The 21,136-nt window shown below is 37.3% G+C and overlaps 1 protein-coding gene across 6 annotated transcripts in view; it reads right to left on the reverse strand.

The window, feature by feature from the left end:
* Positions 1-9,854: 9,854 nt before the first annotated feature.
* The window catches only part of SLC26A7 (solute carrier family 26 member 7), a 90,511-nt gene continuing 79,229 nt past the window's right edge, over positions 9,855-21,136 (reverse strand). For 5 of the 6 annotated variants that reach the window (XM_083824784.1, XM_083824785.1, XM_083824786.1 and 2 more), the window contains 6 exons: positions 20,626-20,763; positions 18,831-18,879; positions 15,801-15,901; positions 13,829-13,883; positions 13,636-13,739; positions 9,855-11,771 (listed from right to left, as the gene is read on the reverse strand). In XM_083824784.1, coding sequence (XP_083680910.1) covers positions 11,736-11,771; positions 13,636-13,739; positions 13,829-13,883; positions 15,801-15,901; positions 18,831-18,879; positions 20,626-20,763 — 483 coding nt within the window. In that variant the 3' untranslated portion in view covers positions 9,855-11,735. The remainder of the gene's footprint in view (positions 11,772-13,635; positions 13,740-13,828; positions 13,884-15,800; positions 15,902-18,830; positions 18,880-20,625; positions 20,764-21,136) is intronic. The other variant, XR_014580001.1, reaches the window with a different exon arrangement.

The following is a 21,136-nucleotide window of genomic DNA, read 5'->3' on the forward strand; positions in this document are numbered from 1 at the left end:
TCTGATATAGAGTCTGGCTCTGCACTGTTGGTGCAGTGGTTAAAAATAATTTTGAATAAAAAATCCTTATCCATAGCCCAGACTCATATCCCGAAGAGTTTATTACCTGAACAACGAAGGTCTGTAATCAAAATATCCTGACATTAAAGTTGCTGTTGTATCACCATATTTTTAAATATAGCCACAATTTCTCTCTAATTTAGTGTCTTATGCTCTGCAAAGACAGGCAACTGTTCAGCCAAGAGTGGTAAGGAAGGTTAACTAGCAGTTCCTGTCTTCAGAGATCAGCCAATGTCATTGATTATGGCAGTTGTATAAAGACGGAAATGAGGAAACCACATTAATTTTAGTGTTGTTGAATACTCATCATAGTGAAGGGTGAAGGACAAATGAATGCTTAATGAAAACAATTAGAACTATTGGAAAGGAATAGTTGTTCACAAAGTAAAACGGAAAAACCTATGAAGAGGTGGGTGTGTTTCTATGAGCTGTAAATGACATTACAGTCTTGGGAGGAGCAAGATGTGTTTGGACTACCAATTTTTGTCTATAATACAGAGGTAGATGCTTAGAATTACACCTATATTCAAAAGGTTGATGGCAACTTACTAACCAGAGCCAGTAAGTCATAGCTACATGCACATTCAATGGGAATAGCACACTGGGAAGTGTGAACTGTCTGAATGGGACTCCCATGTCATTCGGTAGACTGCCCAAGGAGTCAGACAGCCTTTGCTTCACTCACTGACTGGTCTGTTGAACTTAAACATCTGTTGGGCATGCAAGGGCATTTCAAACACTATAATAGCTGCTAGGAATATGTCTTGTTACCATTAACCCCTTTGTGTCACCAACTTCAAGGAGCAGAATATACACTGCAAGGTCTGGTACAAGTTAACACACTGCAATCTTTGCATGCAGACATAGCCCTGGCCAGGGATAATGAATTAATTTTCTCTGGAACTCAGACAAAGGCTGGCAAAACAGAAGTTTGCAGTGATGCCTTTCCCCTTGCTGTCTTTGTAAGAGGCAGGCTGACTGTGGATTGCTCTGCAGTGACTGTTGAATTTACTCTTGAGCAAATTTTTTTTTTTGAAAGAATGCAAAAGAACTCAGCCTGGTGATTTTATCATATTCTTGCCTTTAATGCATTCCAGGAGAAAACAGATGACATCCTAAATGAAATCAGATACATAAGAGTATCCTCCACATAAATTTTAAGGGACAGAAATATTTTCAATAGAGGGACATTTGTTTAAGGTGGTATTAAAAATAAATAAATAAATAAATGAATAATCTTCCCCTTTCTTTTGGCTTTAGGCCTATTTTGAAATATAATGTGGCTATTTTGCCCTTCCACCCTTCTACTGTCACAGTTTTTATCTGGAACATTTTTTTATCAGATAGCAGTATCCTGTGCAACAGGAAAAATATATATATATATATTTCTCTTTCAAAAAAAATAATCCAAAGGTTTCATTGTGGAATGAGAAAGGGTCTGATGACATTTTCTAGCAGCCAGCAAATCATGCTGTCATGCATAGGGAAAAAGCCACTAAAATATCCCCAGCTAAAATATCGCAAAATTATGTAGAGCTCAATTCTAGGGAGCCATCTGCCATGTGAAAGCTCCACTGATTTCTAAAGGCGTTCATTGCAGGCAAGCTTGCAGGACTGGACGCATAATTTGTCCCTTTTAGAAACTGTAGCTGTCAAAAAGAAGCCTTCATCACAAACACATGAGTGGCAGAGGCTGCCTGAAAAAAAAAAAAAAAAAAAAAAAAGGCCGTGAATTCAACTGGGCAAAAAATACACCAACATACCCTCGACAGGAGTTTTTGTGCTGTCTGTGTGCCACAGCTACAGGTGTAGAAATGAGCTACCCATGAAAGGTCTGATCCTGCCATGCGTATGCATGGAAATCTGGCTGCTCTCGGGAAGTTTTCTGTTCAGAAAGTGTGCAGATAAGGTTCCTCTTCAGTAACTGCCCCTTTCTGAATTATAAGGCCTTTTAAAACAAAAGTTAAATAATGCCAGCCCACTTGGAAGAATCTTCATAATACAGATATACAGACCATAAGCTACAGATCTATAGACTACAGTTATGTAGACTGAGATATGTATATGTGTGTATGTGTAAAATTTTAGTATTTCCAGTCGTTTTATTAAGAAGTATATGCTGGGGATGGTTTTGTGGGTCCTACCTTGGGACAGAAAGATGGTCTAACAGCCTCTCAGCGTCCTCCCTCCCAGCTCTATGTTTTTGGGAACATTGAACCTAGATGTGGAGGAAGAAATCTACAGAGAGGCAGAAGGGGATGTGTTTTACAAATTGCAGCCTCATGAGGACTGCAACAACATTAAACACCCGTGGAGAGTTTCTATAATACCAATACTAAATGAAAAATCTTTTATGGCAATAGTGAAAGCAAAGCCTTTGATATATATATATAAAATAGACAAAATTCCATTAATTTTCATCTCAGGACAGACGGTATATTTGAATTTACAGACATGCCAAATGGTAATTTTGGCTTCCAGTCTTTGAGATGTGGCTGATCTATTATGGGTGATAACAGCATATGCTACTTTCTGAGTCAGTTTCTGTTATGTCATGAGAGGCGCCACTGCTAGTAATGGGAGGTATTTTTACGTTAGCTAAATTGCAGTGAGGTTCATAACATAACAAATAGGTGGGCTTCAAAGGTATATTCAGTGCTTGAGATGGATGTCAAACTCAATACTGCTTAAATAAATCAACAAAAGCAAACCTCACATGACAAATCAACATGGTATGTAGTTTGTTCAGGATTTTTTTTCTTTCTCGATGTCAAAGGGTTGTGTGCCTTGACAACTTCCTTTAGCTGGTTATGCCTGCGAGACTCAAAGGAGACATTTGGCCTTCGTGGGTCTGTGTCTGAACTCGTATGTCCTGGGGAGGTATGTAGCTGCTTGAGACGCCACCGAGCAGCGATGAACAGCCAAGGAACGGCAACGTCTGAGTGCAATTTGATGGAGCAGATGTTGCATCCCGGCACTCCACAGCTGCCCCAAGGCTTTGTCTGGTGTCAGCCCTTCCCTAAATGAGTTTTCATAATGAATTTATTTGTTAATTGACACATAAAAATCTATGTTAATATAACATTAAGGACCTATCTTAAATTAACATGGCCAAGAAATTGGAGGGGAAAAAAAAAAAAAAACACACACAAGAAATCCTGAACTCGAATGTCACCAACACTTATCTGCTGTTTTCCATGGGGAAGAAACTGCTGGTACAGACACACTTTACACCCCACAGAATTAAGCATTGCTACTTGCTAATGAAAATAGTATTTGCATGGGAAGATCCTTTCTGATACCTGCATGGGCAGAGGCAGCACCTCCAAAGCTTGGTTGAGGTTTTGGCAGTTGCTCCTGACCTTGATGAGCGCAGCGCCATAAGGACACTTTATTTGCTTTTACCTGGTGCCCAGACTTGCAGCTCTGGTGGCACCAGACCTGGGCACAGCAAATTTGGGGCAGATTTTGGTGATCTGGCAACACACAGCTGAAGTTCTCAGACCACACCTTGGAGCACACAGCCCAGATGGGCAGGATGTTGCCTTTCTAAGCCAGGGACCAGGGAGAAGGAAGGTTCAACAGCCATCCAAACCTACATGGATGTCTCCTGATAAATGGGACAGTAGGACTATTATCCTAGCTTTGAATTAATCTTATGACTGAACATATTTCTCCTTTACCTTTCTCTCCTCTAGTTAACACACTTCTAGTCGTATCCTAAGTTTTCTTGGACACATGCCGTGAACTCTGCCTGACACTACCCCACTGGTTCTGGTTGAAGTATCGGAGTAGCTACACTGGTGGAGGAAAAATGATTGAAGTGCTTTGAGTGCTGTGTTTGCAAAGACTGTCCACAACACAGAGGTGTTAATTCTCAGTATACACCTGTTCCTCCTTATGGACCACCTGTCTCTCTGAAAAGGTGTAGTCTGTGATGTTAAAAGAGGCAGATGTCAGCTTGCTCATACAAGTACTTCACACTGTTATAGATGGAACACCTATAAATACTACATTTTGTCTGAAAAAAGAAATCTTACTCTAGAAAACAACACAAAAACAAAAACAAAAAACCACAACACCCTCTTTTACTGCTATGAAGTAATTTAAATGTTATTACAACTACATTAACAGGCTCGATGGCAGTGTGGGGCAACTATCTTTGTGTGAGGCAAGTGGCACCTCTGCAGAAAAATTACTTTTCTGCTGATCAAGGGCCTGCCAATAGCAAATGGTTCAGTTTTTTATCCCGTGCCTCCTCATGCAGCATCCCCGTGCAGCCTGACATCCCAGCTGCCCCACATGCCTTCAGCCTTTTCATCCATGCACAGTATCACACACTCCCATTCCCTTGATATTTCTTCTCTCATTTGGCCTCTTCCCACACCCTGCTGCTTCCTCTCAGTCCTGTGCACCATGGCCTCGTATTTCACCAGCATCTCAGCCCTGGTCTCCAGCTCTGCATCTGAACCATTGCACGTGTGTCACAGTCGCTGTTGTGCTTGGGCTACCCAAGCTGTAGAGCAGCCTATAGGAGAGAGGACAGGGGAAGAAGGAAGGAGCGAAGCCTTCCAAGACTTCTGTCTGTACGTCTGTAGAGCATCATGGGTCCCCTAAAAGTCACCATCTTAGTTTCATGGTGCTGGGAATTGAAGACATTAGGCATGCCGGAGATATGTGAAGTGGAAGCAACAGTGGAGCCAGGCCAGCAATGAACCTGAAGATCGGCAGATTTAAACACAAATTTACTGCTGAAAATAAAATGAAAATGCAGATTGCAAATGCGATATTCCAAAACCTGTTTCAAATCTGGAAACACTCCAAGACCAAGAAAGAGAGGTTGATTTTTTTTTCCTTATCAGTTAGGATTGCTCTCATTCTTTCAAAACATGTCTTCCCTTATGGAAGTACTCTGAATTAAGATTTTGGCTAAAGGAATCAAGCAGAAAGCTTGAAACAGAAAGAAATGAAGTTCCAAAGATTTAAAAGGAGTTAGAGAGAAAGCAAAGAGAAAAAGGAACCTGAAAGAAAATTCAGAGAGCATTTAAAATTATTAGTTTATACTGAAGTATAAACTAACTATACTGAAGTCTAAACTAACTACACTGAAGTATAAACTGACAATTCCAGTACTGTGACTACTAAACTTTCTTGGATATGAAATGTCATAATATTATTTTAAAACATATTAGAAGAGGACTTCAGTAATAGAGATGTAAACACAGCAGGTCCACAGTGGCAGAAACTCTCCCATCTGTAGACTGCCACAGATGAATTGTTGCTATAATTACTATAGCCTGTTCAGGCTTCAAATGTTTGTGATAGCAAGTCAAGTCCCTTGCCATCATGAGTTTGGTTTAATGACCATTCTCTCGAGACTAAAAAACATGGTTACCAGATCACACCAAAAACGCAGCTCTGTAATGGAACAGGTCCTCTCCTGTCCTCATGTTTCTATAATCACTTTTTCTATCGCTGTGCTGGTTCAGTTCCTTCAGAAGCTTCAAGTGGTCCAAACCTGAAACCACCCCAGAGAGATTGTGTGTCATTTTGTAATGCTCCTGGCACTTTGTCAGTAGGCTAATAGAGACCTTGTTTCCTGAACTGATGAGCAACAAGCCTTTTTATCCACACTACCTGGGTCTACAAATGTCAGCTTATTTGCTGCTGGCTTTTTTACATAAACAAAGCAATTTACAGACAAGCAAAACTGTGCAAAAAAATGATGTTCAACAAAATCTGACAACTATTAGTAACAATTAAGGGATCAAATTCTTTTCTGTCTCAGATGTAATAAAGACAGTGTGTCCAATTTGTGGGATGTACTTTGTGGGATTTAGGTGAAAGCACCGGGTGCAGCTTAATCCAGCGTTGTGGAGTTTTAAAAAATTCTTAAGTTCTGGCTGCAGTTTTAAAGCACAACGGGCATAAAAAGCATTTACAAGCACCTAGTCAGACAGAGGCAGCACAGACCTTTATGACCACCCGTGCATCCATTCCCTCAGTTCTTCTTAATCCTTAATCACCTGAACATATCCAGCACAAAAAGCCTTTTTATTACTGGAAGGCACATTAGGAAAATATTAAACAGCTATCCATTTCTCTGCTTCTGCAAGTCATGCTTTCCAGAAATGCTGTGGAGTCAGAGGACTCCTGTTAGGGAAGAAGTTGCTCCTCAAGCTACCTCTCAAATCCCTGGTGAGAGCCCACCTTGGGCTTTGACACACCAGTTCTGGGAATGAAAAGAATGAGGTTACTCAGCCATCTCACTCCAGAGTGCTTTCCTTGCCATTTTGTGAGTGTAGTCAAGAAGCATAGCTGTAGAAAACAAACAACAACAACAAAAAAAACCTTTATCATTAAGAATATCTACTATAAATTGGTAACGCTACAAGACATTTATATTTTGCAAGCCATTGTAAAATTAAATTTTAAAAAATGTAGAGGTTGTATTAATTTTGGTAGAGGTAAATGCTTTCATAAATTACCAGGCTTGAAAAATTAAGCTACTACTTTCAAGACCAAATTTTTAAAGGGATGTCAATCTTTTTCTGTTAATGCCATTGCAGTTATTAAGGGAGTGGGAGGATTTACCCATAATTTCCCTTATACTGGGGTAAGCCACAGACTTTATATATGCTATACCATCAGTGTGCACCATCCGTAGATGTAAACTACCGAGTTAAACAAGACATATTCAAATGACTGTATATGCATAGAGGCAATATTGGGAAAATTAGCCCAAGATTTCTGTATTCTTTATATAGGTAAAAACATCTGTTAGATGCCATACTCCCCTAAGAATTGTGAGAAAGTCAAACTTCTGAATATAATACAATTTCTCTTCTCTCATTATTAAGATCTAATATATTTTCAGGTTGGAGAAAGAAAAATATCTCATCACAGATTGGTTAGACCAAAATGTTAAAAAAAAAAAAAAAAGAAAAGCTGCTAAGTATTGAAATAATGAGGGCATCTTCCTGCTGCCACATGTAAATTGTCTCATATTCCAATTTATTTCTGTATGAATTTATTGTGTATGCTAATACACAAAATTGAAACAACAAAAAAAAATTAAATGCATTGAAAAACATATGGAAACATGCAGATTATGTGATCTTTACTAAAAATCCATCTTAATGATGAAAGCACCATTTAGCATCCACACTGGAAGTGCACTTGTTCATTTATTTATGAGACGCTACTTTCTGTAGACAAAGAAAGTATCTTCCAAAAATAGGAGTGCCATATTTTCAAGGCATACTGTGTATTTTATTTTTGTAACTAGTAAATGTCAAACAGTATTCATACACAGTATTGACGCATTAATGTTTTCATTCAACAGTGAAGATACCTTTCCTTGTTACATTATATATTTATGGCACACAGAGCTGTCAAATAAATTATGTCAAAGCAGCTGAAGTCAGACCTTGTGACACTTGAATCATAGAATCAGGGCAAATAACCTTTAAAAAGAAAGACATATGATGAGAATTAGAACCATTTAATTTGCATAAATATAATGTTAACAGTCTTTTCCTTATTACACATTTTATGCCTGATTTATAATTGTCACTATGTTCACTTCTTAACATCAGTTTGCACTCTATTTTTTTTTCTTCATTGCTTGCTTTGTTTTGGAATGTGTGAAACACAAATTCTGTAAGAAGCATATGATAAGATCCCCATTTTAACATATTCTGATTTGCACATCTTAAATTTTATGGGAAAACTCTTCATTCACGTCATGTAATATCTAACATTTAGAATTAATTCCTAAAAATAGCTAAGAATTCCTAAACACATCAAACAAATACCAAATCTCTAAAAATATTGAGCAACTCTTGAAAATAATAATATATTAATATTTTCCTATGTAGTGCAGAATACATCAAAATGTGCAATATTGAAACGTGGATCTTTGTAACTCACATGTTCCATATGCTTTGAGTTTAGGGCTGTAAAATCTATGCATCTGAGTACACAGATAGGAACCAAAATAAATGGCTGGATTTTCAGAATTGTTTACTGCCTGGAGCCCCTGTTGGTTTCATTAGGTGAAACCTTGCAGAATGGCACGTTAGGTGAGGAGACGCTTCCTTGAGCCTCTGCTGTGAGGAGTGGAATCTCTTGCCTTCAGAAACCAACAGGAACCAAGGAAGCTCAGCAGTTTGCAGGACTGGACTCTTCTTGCTAACACCACATGGCCTTACACATGCAAGCACAAGCAATAAAATTTTGCATTACTCTGACAAGTCCCTATGTATATTCAGGTAAATCAGGCTGGAAGGTACAAAGATGCATGGCTACCTCAAGGGGACAGAATAACAAAGCCCCCTTATTCTTACTGGCTGCAATTCATCTCAGTTGTGAGAGTGATACCAGGGCATCTAATAGCACCCAGGCTTTGTGCAGCCCCTTTGCTACGGGGTGGGTTTTGTTCACTCTGCCCTCCTGCCCCAGAAGAACAAGTACATTGCAGCTGATGGGAGGTCTGGGGATAAGGTGCTACAGACCTCAGCATAAGTTACAGCCTAATGCTTCCTGTGAGCCAGAGCCAGTGGACAGTATATACAGAAGAGCATTGAGGAACGGGTTAAAACTGATATTGAACTCCAAAACTAAAAGGTTTAGGGTGTTTACTTGAAGCTTCACCAAAGAATCTGGCAGTTGTTTGCCAGGTAACAGTACAACTGGAGCACACACACCATCAGCAGAGATTTGCAGAGTCACGCAGATGAGACACTCAGCATCTCACAGGCCACAAGCAGAGAGATCCATGATGACTCCCTGGCAGTCAGTCACTGCTGTATGAAATCTAACAACATCTGGTCACCTGAAGGCAGGCAACAATTACGAGTTTTTTTAAATGTCAATAATTTGGTGGTCAAATAAATAAAAAATAAAAAAATAAAATAAAAGAAACATCAGCACTGAAGTAATTTGCCTTCCTAGGTCACTGGTAGGAGAAAAAAAAAAAAAAAAAAGACTTTCTCACCCAGTAACCACTGCTCTGTAAAGCAGTTCTGGTCTGGCAAAGCCTAAATTCAGTACAGATATTTTAGAAGCAATTGAAAGGGAAGCTTCCATTGCAGCCCAGCTTCAAAACGCCTTCATGGGCTCCTCGAATGCTCTGTTCTGCTGAGAAACAATTGTCATTAGTGGTGCTACTTGCCAGAAAGGGAAGCTAATTAACAATTTATATTCTCAGAAATAAGAGGAAATTTAGGTTAATTATACAAAGTAAAATACATTACAGGAATATTACAAGTATCCCAAGCCCCAGTGCTGGAAGATTAGAGAAGTCAGAGTCATAAGGTAAGAAATGTATTTCATCCTTGATTCTACCCTGAGAGACAATCAAGCAGTAATCACAGCATTAAGACAATTTGAATTTGTAGCCTTACACTGATGAAACACATTTGTAAGTGATATTGTGCCACAGGAAGGTCTTTGACCTAATGGGAGATAAACGTCCATCTCAAAACAGCCATTTAGCTGTAGAAAAGTTATTTCTATTGAACACAGGGAAAAGCGGAAGATATTTTGATTAGCACTACAAATTTCTTAATTTGATGCAGAGAGCTTCATCAGGCACTAACATTACAAATAATTTTAACAGCATCTGTGTTGTTTCATTAACAAGATCATTCAGAACAAAAGTGAAGGTCTCATGGTCGATGCTATCTTTGCTAAAGACCACGGTTTAACAATTTCATTAACCAACATATCCACAAATCTTTAGAAGATACATTTAGCCATCAAAGATGAAATAATGAACTTAATAGAAAAGATAACTTTTATTCATTTATTCGGCTTGCAGTTAAGTAGAGATCTCCATTCAGCTGTGACATACAGTTGATTCTTCTACAATTAAAGCACAATGTAAACAGTTTCTAAAGTGTTCATAAATTACTAAAACTGTCTGAGGAAATTAATAATCAAATGTTATAGCCTGTTACTACGTCCAAGGATGTAATGAGTCATTTGCAATCAACTGCAGCATCTGACACAAATGCACTTGGCACAACGAACAGAATTTACTTCTGTGTATAACAAGCTTCTCACAGTTACCAATCAGCATTTTGCATAGTATTTTTGAAAAGTTATCTTAGTAGAACACGTAGAGAATGTTTCTGCTCATCTGTGGTACGATGTGTGAAATAACCCTAATAGTCACCTATGACTGAAAGGCTAAAAGAACACAAGGCTCTCTCCCATTGTCTTTTAGTAGTGTGGAATGACCAAGGACAGAAGAAAGGCTTATATTTGCCTTAACAAAAACATGCAAGATGTGAAAATCACTCCATGAGCTGTCCCATGTACTTCAGGTAGCTGCTTTAGGCAGAGACAGCTGAGAGAGTCTAGACAAATATATAGATGTAACTGCTGCTGAAAAGAGGATGCTTAGCATTAGATTTTGGCTATGCACTCCAGCTGCACAGAGCATCCTTGTGCTTCTCTCCTCTCTGTAGTGCTAAGATGACCATTACAGCCATGCCATATTCATTTACATTTTAGCTTCCATAGTTTTTTTTAAGGTCAGTGAGGTAATTACCTACTCCTCATCCATTCTCTTTTTTTTTTTCTCTTCAACTTTTATATTTTACAGCTTGTGTACATATATGGCAAAGACAAGAGGAAAAAATCTTCACATATGTTGCCAAATAATACGATATTGATGTGATAGTATAATCTAATATGATTGATGGCAATCCATAATTGCAAGCCAAACGTGTGAATTCAACCTGTGAATTCTTCCCCCGTTTGTTTGCTCGTAGAGTACTGCACGCTGGAATTTGGGCTGAAAATTGACACATGCCTTCTGTGTCCCTCTAGGGTCACCTCCCAGCTGCCATAGCTGAAGATTCCAGCCCTGATCAAATTCCAGCAGTAATTCGGAAATGCAGACTATGCTGGAAACAAGAAAAAGTTTTGGAAAAATGTTACCAATTTTTCCTCTTCAATCTGAGCTAGAGAATACCTGTGGCACTGAAAATATAGCAAACCTTTATAATAACTCATGACATCTACTAGAAGAAGAGACAATCCAGTGCACTTAGCCAACATCCATCTGCCTTCTTTCAATATACTGTGCTTTCGCTGACCTTGGCAGGCATTAAAAAGCATATAATAACCAAGTATGAAAAATGCAAGGATATGTTAGCTGTGATATGATGCTGTTATTGCAAATAGCTATCTTGAACAGCAAAAAGGATAAGTAAAGCTATTAGAGTATGCATTGGTGTATGACTTCCTGCATATACTGTATCAATTATAACACACCACTTTTAAGAATTCATAATGTCTCCTTATTCCATGCACAAAACTACAGATGCATATTACAACTAATGTTATAATAGAAGATATCTAAAAGATAGTAAACAGTCAATACCCCACATCTGCTTTCTAATAATTTTTGTCTAAACATGTATAAAAATATAATATAAAACCATTATAGAACAATTGTATGAACATTCTCTGAGTGATGGCAGCTAAAGATTTTTTTTTTTTTCTGAATGGCAGATCTATCATTACTGAATGTTGTAAATATGTATGGCATACAAAATAACATCTATGAGATCTCTTGGAGAAAAGAAAAATGCTAAGGAGAAACCGTGGTATAGTTCATTCTGTATGAGTTGATCAGACTAGCCACATTTGATGGGTCAGCATCACACTTCACTCTGTTCACTGAACTTGCTGTAATTCTAAATTGTGAGAAACAGAAGAAGAAAAAAAAAAGTATTAAAATGTTTTCCTAGAATATCACGTAAAAGTAGTGGACAAAAGACTGATGTGAGGGGATCAGAAATGTAAATCCAAACAAATCACTTTCCATAAATTTCCACCTCTTTCTGCTCTGTTCTTTTGTATTCTATCCTGCCATTTTTTCTTCACTCAAAATTCCTGCTGACCTGAGCGTCTTAAAAAGTCATATGAAGCGTAGACACAGTTACAGTGTGGTGCTGCTACTGCAGTCACCGTGCCTTTTTACTCCTGTCCATCTTATCTTCAGTTGCTAAAGTCAAGGAACACATCAAGAAAACAACTCACATATTTTGAGTGCTCTGAAGAGTCATTGGCAGCATACATACACTGTCTATAATAATTACATTCAAAATTTGAGACTGTGTGCAAGTTTTTCAAACTGCTCCACTAAATCATTATTCAGAGTTTTGACTTGCTTAGCAGCTCCGGTAGAAGCATGTTATCAGTTCCTCGAAAAATGGACTTCTGAGCTCCTTTTTACTTGAACATTTATCCTGGTCTTTCCACATCCCATTTGCATAAAATGGGAATACTAGCTATCTTACAAGAATGTTAGGAACATTAATTGGTGTCTATAAAGAATGTAGACCTTTTATAACACAACGATCATGCTAATTCATCTAATCAGACCCAGGCAAAATATACAATAGCCATCCCCATTATTTTTGCCCTGCAGTTACCATTTCAGTAAATTATTTTTGCAGAGCAACAAAGAAAAATGTTGAAAAGCACCAAAGAGAACATACTTTTCCTAGTCAATCCACCAGAACAAGAGTCAACTCGCCTTATCTGGGTAAATCAATGGAAAGTGTATTTTGTCCATAGGCAGTTCTAATTTAATTCGTAAAATGTGCCAGATCACAGTAAAGGGGAGAAAGAGCAAACAGAAACCACAGACCATGATTAGTTTAATGTCTCTTGGAGAGGGCTCTGAACTGAGCTCTAGCCATGTTTGGAATCATAAATACAACCATGGGAAAGCACACTGCTTATAATGCATGCTCAGTTACACTGGGATTACAATGGAAAAGGCTTATACAGTTTACGAGGAAAGCCCAGGTTTATAGCCTTTTAAAAAGGAATGGAAGAATTATTATTGAGCAAATAAATACATGTTTAAGCAAATGCATGTTCAAGCCTCTAGCCTCAATTTCTGAGCAAATCCTTCTTCCTCCTCCCTCTAGCACTCCCTTCCACCTCATACATGTCCTCTCCCCTCTTTCCACCAGTGAGCCAACACATTACACTGCAGGGCCGGGCAGAGATGGGCTTTTTAGCTCTGAACAAATTTGCCAGGGATCCAGAAGTGTTTTGGTCAGAACAGCCTGGAACCCCAACTTGAATTTATCCACCTTCTCTGTTACTTAGCACATGTGCATCTCAGGGCAATGCTAACTGGAGGCATGCTGTTTAAGCAATGCAGACTGAGGAACAGAGTGTAGCTTTAGTTATGCACAGCTGGGTACAAGGTAATTTCCCTCACCGAGAGGCTACGTTAGGTATTTTGAGATGACATTATGCTTTCCAGTGGACCATGCACCCAGGTTAACGCACCTGAACATCATGCCTCTGGATCCAGCATAGAAGACATAGAAGTTATTGCAAAAGAAGAGGAAGAGAATGCAAGCAGGGAAAATGTGATAACTGCAGCCCCAGAGGCTGAGGACTGGTTGCAGAGAATACAGATAAAAGATTTCTGCACAAAACATTCACTGGATAAACGAGATTTCCCCAGACTATCAAAGTGCAGTGAGCATCCAAGAAGCCCCTCCAGACTTCATCTACCCCTGCTGTAAGTCTCACCCTGTGAATCTGAATGGCATCGATTGCTGAAGAAACAGATTCAAAGAAGACAGGGTTTTCGGATTCAAGATTTCCACCGTACTGCATTGCTTTTATCAAGGAAGCTGTAATAAAACAAACATATGAGCACTGATAAGGTAGTGAGGATATATAAACTGTCATGTTAAAAATTTTGCTGTAAGCTTATACTTGCCTTTGCAGCGTGCTAGCAACACATCAATGTGTCTGTTTTTGCAATCCATGTAAATCTATATGTGTGAAAACATGAAATTCAAAAAAAAAAAAAAAACTGTTTAAAATACCAACAGAGAATAAAATACACAAAAAAGAATGTATTCAAAGCAGGCAGAGCATGAAGTGCTGCTGTTCAGGCTATGCTGACAGCAGCCACCAGAGAGAGCCCCTCTATAACACAAACAAGGAAAACCCACACTGAACAGGAAAGCATCATTTCCTCCCCCCTCCACAAAGTACTCTACAGTTCTACTGGCAATAAAACTAAATTGATTAATAATATAGCATTTATAATTATATTTTTTAGATTAGTTTTTCCAGTATGCCTTTTTCAACAAGTTGCTGCATCTCCTCTCTGTATGCTTACCAACCAGTCCAGAAAGACAGGAATTTGACATAGGAAACTTTGAAACTTCCAGTAGTCTATCAAAAAATTGCCATAGCCATCATGCTACATCCTGCAGTAAGTTGTTCTTTTTCCTTTCTTTGAAAATATGCAACTTCACAGAGACTAGGTATCCAATAAGCTAGAAAGTAACAAAAAGTGAAAATAACTCTAGAACTAGAGTAGGGCCTTTTCTGACAGACGAGGAAGCATCCAAGGCAGTCCCCATTAAAAAAATAAAAAATAAAAATAAAAAAGCTTAATTCATCCATGTAAAGTGGAACAGTTCTAATAGAAGAGATTCAATGAGAACCACATCAGAATAACAGATTTTTAAAAAGGAACCAAAAGCCTGCTTCAGAATAAAAATCCTTGTAACTCCAGCAGAAGTGATGGTATTTAGGGAATTAGGGAATGAGTGTAACATGGAAGAAGTGCATTCTTCCTTCGGGTAACTCAGTTCTGGACCTGTCTTTCAGATAGAGATTGCAACCCCAAACTGTATCTCATAGCCCAGGATGGAGTTGTATCCCACAAATCTGTCTAATGCCTCTTTGATTTAATCTGCTTTCTGAGATCTCAAAGACCTTTTGGAAATTAGTTTCACAAATTATTTATTTATTTTTACCTACTAAGCTTATTGAATGCCTTTATTTTGAGGGGGGATGTAATAAAGAATAATTCCCATTCACCTTACTTAATTATCCCAGTTTTCCTTTTGACTATATGCACACCTAAATATGTTGTTTTAATTTTATTATTATTATTATTATTATTTAATTTAGCACTTCATTATTCACTTCAGTAAACTGAGAAAACAGTTAGGATAAGAAAAGTCCTGGGCTGAGACCCAAGTTCAAATCTAGTCTTCTATCTTACACAAAAAAATAATATATGAACCAAACCTTGCATACCCAATTAAATCTGTACTAACTGCACATCTTCTATTAAATGCCAAACCCTATGGAAACACAGGAAACGGATTCTGAACATATTTTTTCATCTGCTGTATAGAACTGATCATTATGGTTGCTGGTTTTGGTCTTCTCAGGGCTCCTGCAATGAGCAAGGAACCCAACCTTCTAGGTATGTAACCCACAGAAGAAAACATGGAGATCATTAAGACTCCTGGCTTAGAAGAAAGCAGGACATATAGATAAAATCACAGAAATAAAAGCTGAAATTTTAATGGTGTAAATCCACACAGAGGTCTGCTACAACTGACATAACTGACATGACAGGGTTGAATATGACCTAAATCAGTTTAAAAATAAATAAATACATAAAAAGGAGTGCTTTCAGAAACTCATTTCCATTAAATATGAATACTTACATTTGCACTGAATGTCACTTAAAATATTTAGAATTATTTGTATATAATTTTATATAAACATAGTGCAGTTCGGTACCAAAACTCTGCTCATCTTTTCCATAAGTGACCACGTTTATCCACTAATGTGAGTGATGTGAGTAGTAGCTGGTCCCAATAACTTGTGTGTGCAATCATATATTTCTATGTACAGAACGTGTCTGGTGTTATAAATACCTGAAGCAACGTGGAGGCTCCAGTGTAGTCAAACAAACTCAGTCCACTACAGTCTAATATCAAAACACGTCGCTCACTCTGAGATGGCTGCAGTGACTCACCTGCATATTTGATATGGGAGAAAGCTTTAATTAGCAAATAGTCAAGAAATGTGTATAACGACAGAACAAAATAAGCCCAAAATATCACAGTAAAATTTGTCTATTTTTTACTGGGACATGCATTAAGCAAATGGCACATTTTAGAAGTACAGACAAATGAAGGGCCATCAGAGCAATGGGGTGAAGTCGACAGGCAGAATATATTATTAGTGAGATGTATTAGACAGAAATAGTCTCTCCAGCACAAAAAAAAAGTTCTTCAGATTTGAAATTCTACATGATTCTGGCTTGTTTGGGAAAGTTCACTTAGGATTCACAGAGAAAATATACCTCTCAGATTCTGAAACTGCGTACATACTAAATGTGTCCTGAACTAGCATGCAGATGATTCCTGGCTTTCATAAAAGGAAAAAAAGAAAACAATGTACATCTTATTTACAATGGTCTGTGGACAAATAACAGCTTTAATATTAGTTATCACAAAACAAAATTCAAAAAAAAAAAGATGAATGAAAGGAATTATGAATGTAAAGATAGGTTAATTGAAATGGTTTTGACACAGCAGAAGAAAAGATTTTAAAATCTTGAGGGGACTTAGAATTTTCTTATTGTGTAGATTTATAATGGTGCTAATTCCTTTCTGACAGGAGTCTGAGTCTTTTGCACTCGCACCTCCAGAGATTTACTTTCTTTGTACTGTCCAATGTACATTAATAAACACATTGCAAACAAAAATAAAGAATTTCAAAGAAAGCCTGCCTGGCACTACTGCAGTGGAAAACCAGGAAGGATTTATGAGATCTGCTGGTCTGCTTACTGTAATCAATTCTACAAAACTCTGTCTCCAAACCAGAAGAACTTACTCTTTCCCTGTTACTTACTCACCCCCCAAAAGCATGCACATTTGTATCTGCAGGGTCTAACAAGTTTTACCTTAAAAAGTGGTCTGAGGTTAATTTTCCCTTTTGATTGTTATGCTGCTTAAATACAAGTTAAAAGTTTGACAGTTCAAAAACAGATTTTGAATAAATATAATTACAGGTAACTTGCTTCTGTATAACAGAAGCAATAATAAAGAAATTGGAAGGAAGGAAAGAAATAGAGAAGGAAGGAGGGAATTGATTTAACTTAGAAATACTACATTCAAGCACAGAAGTTGAGCTCACCTTACACCTGAAGTGTGCTTAGCTGATATGTTGCACAAGCACACCATGAAACCCTACTATTATCAACTATACTCTGAAATCTCTTCCTTGACAAACCGCATGAAGGTCAAACCATATGTACACACGTACATATGCATAGAGAGAGTGAGAGGCTATGCTGGACTGGAGCTCGCATTACCTTCCCCAAAAGCTGGCATCCTGCCATTAACTGGAGGCTGCTTGACCTCTGAAGGTGGGTGGTGGTGGTGGGGAAACCTGCTGCCTCTGAACCACTGGGCAAGGGCAACAGAAGCTAATTAACTTGTTGCTGATATAGACAATGTCAAGTCGGTATTCCCCAGAGGTCGAAAATAAAGGTTTTGACAAAGATGCTGCTGCACCTTCTAGGACAACTGATGTCAGGACAAGAATTATGTCTTCCTGCTCCCCTCCTTCCTAAAAATTTAAGCCCCATGCAGTTATGCTTTTTTAGTGATTTTTTTTTTCCTCCTCTCCAGTTTTTATTTTAAAGCTCCCACAAAGAGTCACCATACTCTGCTTAGTACAAAGAACAACATTTAAGTCCCCAAGACAGGACTTAAGGAATCAGAAAAGAGGTCCTGTGCTATCTGTCATTTCTGTAATGTGAGATACCAGTTCATCCAATGAAACCACATTTCAGCGAAACCTGAAATGTGTACTGACAAGACCTTCCAAAGATCTCCCCACAAACACAATGCTGTGTGCTCATTTACCATTTTACAGTATAGCACTGTATAGTCTCAATAGACATTATCGTTATGTTGCTGTGCTACAGCAAAACATTCTATCAACCCCAAGTAAAGTAAACACTGTAAAAACATAAAAATGTCATGAGCCTAGTTAATAAGCATAAACTATCAGACAACAGCCCCCAAATCAGATTCTCTACTGTGGTCTTAATGCTTATAAGTGTTTTAAATAAACACAGCATCTGAATTCCATCCATGATGAAGTCATCTGTATAAAGTATCTTCTGCAAAAGGTTCTAGCAGCTATCCCATGGGAATGTATGTGCTCTGGTTTAATTTAAATTCTATAAAATGTGGGAAGAGTAGAATTATCCAGTTTAATCCTTAATTAAAAGCAAACCCTTAGGTTTTTTTTTTTCTTTATTCTGTGTTGTACTGTTTTACTGTGCTGTATTGGTGGCCACAGTGTCACTGATAACTCAGATGACGTTTATGAATTTTTCTCTTCAGTGCCTTTAACGTCCACAAAGACTTCACATAGCTCTAATCCCACCCTATTTTTAGTTTTGCATATTAATGTTCAAGTCCCACGATGAGCTCAAAACCAAACCAACCAAACAAACAAACAAAACACAAGAAAGCAAGAACACAGCTTAGCAAAACAGCTTATTAGGCCTTTGGCTGAAGACCAATACAGGCAGCAATGCTGGAAGTGATCCCCCCCCTCCCCCACTAGGTACCCCTATCCGTATGCATAGAGTGATTTGTGTGAAATAAGCAGGGACTCCTGCAGACAAAAATATTTTCATTGGTTTCCCACTTTTGAAATCTTATAAACTCAGTCAAGAACAGAATAAAAACAGGACCTGTTAGGCCAAGGTTAACAGAGTTTAACAATTTTTAGCACTCATGTTTCAGTGAAGGTGTGATCTATCTGAAATATTAGTTTCCAGACAATTTGAGTTCACCTATAAATAAATAGAAAAACCTGGAGCCATTTTGCACACTTACATCCATCTTAGTTTTAATATAATTTATAGATAATAAACTCACCATGACAACTTCCATTGGAAAATGAACAGAGTAATGTGTTCTGCTCACACTGAAATAAAAGCAATGAACAATTAGCATACCAAGGAAAACTAATCCAATGCAGAGTAACCAGAGAAAATCAATGCAATGCACAAGAATTCTGTTTCTCAATATCAAAATTAACTCATTCTCTCCAAAAACCATATTGTATGCAACAGTCTATTGGATATGTTATAACTGCTGAGCAAGCCTTTCATTATTCTTCTAATGTCATATAAAACTGTAACCTCACTTTTTTTTTTCCCTTCAGATGACTCAATCTCTTTGACATTTGTATCCATTATAAAACATATTATGAAAACGATGCTCTTGGGAAAGCAGGGGTTAAGAAGCGATAGAAAGATGAGAAAGATGTTCTTGAAAAGATAAATTCAAGTTAGGAAACTTTTAAGATTAACTTCTACTTGATGCAATCTCATCTAAGATTTTAGTGAGAATTGTTATGATGTAAATATATTAAAGAGTTATGTTTATCTGGAGAAATGTTTTTGTAATGGTTTCGATATGAATGTTAAGTTGTCAGTAGACCTATGTTTAAAACAGAAATATACCATGGAAACAAAATCCAAAGTGCAATACTTTTTCATTTCCATTATGTTCCATGGAAAGACTATTATTTCACACAAACACACACACACAAAAGAAAAAAAAAAAAAAAACAAAAAAACAAACAAAAAAAAACACAAAAAACTATGCACAGTATTTCAGGCAGCTGTACTGCCAAGTAACTTCCAGAATAGACAAAGGATAACATCTCACTCCTAAGTAACTTATAAATTAACTTATTAAATTAACTTATTAATTCATTACACTTATTAAATTAACTCATAAATTAATTCCATGTCAATCCTAAGTAATTTCTCTCAGTTTGGGAGTTTGTTATCTTGGTAATCCAAATCAGTTAAACTAGAAGAGCCAAGGAAAAAAAGCAGCACAATATCTGAGCTGGATTTCTGAATAACAAGAAGGCACCCATCAGAGTAGGAACGGGTAGTGCAGATCTTTAGCAAGAGACAGCAGAGGTGGTAGACAAATATTACTGTTTTAACAAACCATCTAGGAAATACCTATGATTTTCTCAGTCCAGTTCACCAAACCAGATGAGATTGCCTACAGTTTATCATTTTTTGTATTGGATTGGAATGTCTTCATTGTAATGATAGAAAAACAATACATTTTTCCCCTCTTTCTGGGAACATTGTAGGAATTTTCAGTAGCTATGTGCAAATAAACTTTACAAATACAGTCCTTACTGGGACATTTTCCAAAAACAAGTTATACAAAATTTTTGTGCTATTTATTTTTCCAATACAATCAGTGCAGAAAATTAAAAAGAAACACCGCCTTAGGTGAAAACTTCAAGCAGTTTGTACCTTCTTCCTATATCTATTAAAATTATTCATAGTTAGAATCAGAAATGAAGCATCTGTCTCTCATGGACTCATCTCCAGAGGGAAGAAAAAATTAAAAACAAAACAAACAACAACAAAATAAACAAACCCACAACTTTATTCAAGTAGAATTTTAGCTACTCATTGAATTTTCGAAGTCACAACCTCACATTATCTGAGGTTATGTAATGGTTCCCAGAAATTTTGAAGAGCTTTGGCTAAGTGTTTTAATGTATTTTACAGGACCTTATATTGAGAGGTAGGAAAGATATTATTTTCAAGTAATTATAATAAAAAATGCAAAGAAAGGAATCATACTCTTCAGCATTGTCACCATGATTACAGAAGCATGTAGCACATCTTACCTTGTTTACATCTTCACATGTCTGGCTGCTCGTGCTATCCTTCTGGATTATTTTTGTAAGGTCTGCCTGAAATTTCCTGGCATTCAGAAAGACTAATGGGTTGTTGACTGAAACTATCTTTACCTGTTTTAATGATTTCTGTGAAATGAAATAAACAAAATGCTGAGAAGTTTATCTTCATTTTACAAATTATAATAATAATAACAACAGCAGTAATTTCTTTAAAAGTAATGAAAATTCCTGTAAATCAACCTAGAAGGAACTTTGGATTGTGAAGATGATCTAATGGATAACCATCTTGATCAGCTTCACACATGACTGAATAAAAAAGTAATCTATAAGGAAAATTATCCTTAATTCAGGTTAGCGCAAAAGCAAAATCATATTAATTCCAATGCACAATACTAAGAACTATCATCTGGCAGATAGTAGGAGCACTGTTTCAGTTGGTGTGATTCCCAGACACAAGCAAGACAAGGTCTGCAGACTGGGAAAATCTTCTACTAGGTAA

Source organism: Anser anser (genome assembly GCF_964211835.1).
Source record: "Anser anser genome assembly, chromosome: 2".
In the NCBI taxonomy this organism is placed as follows: Eukaryota; Metazoa; Chordata; class Aves; order Anseriformes; family Anatidae; genus Anser; species Anser anser.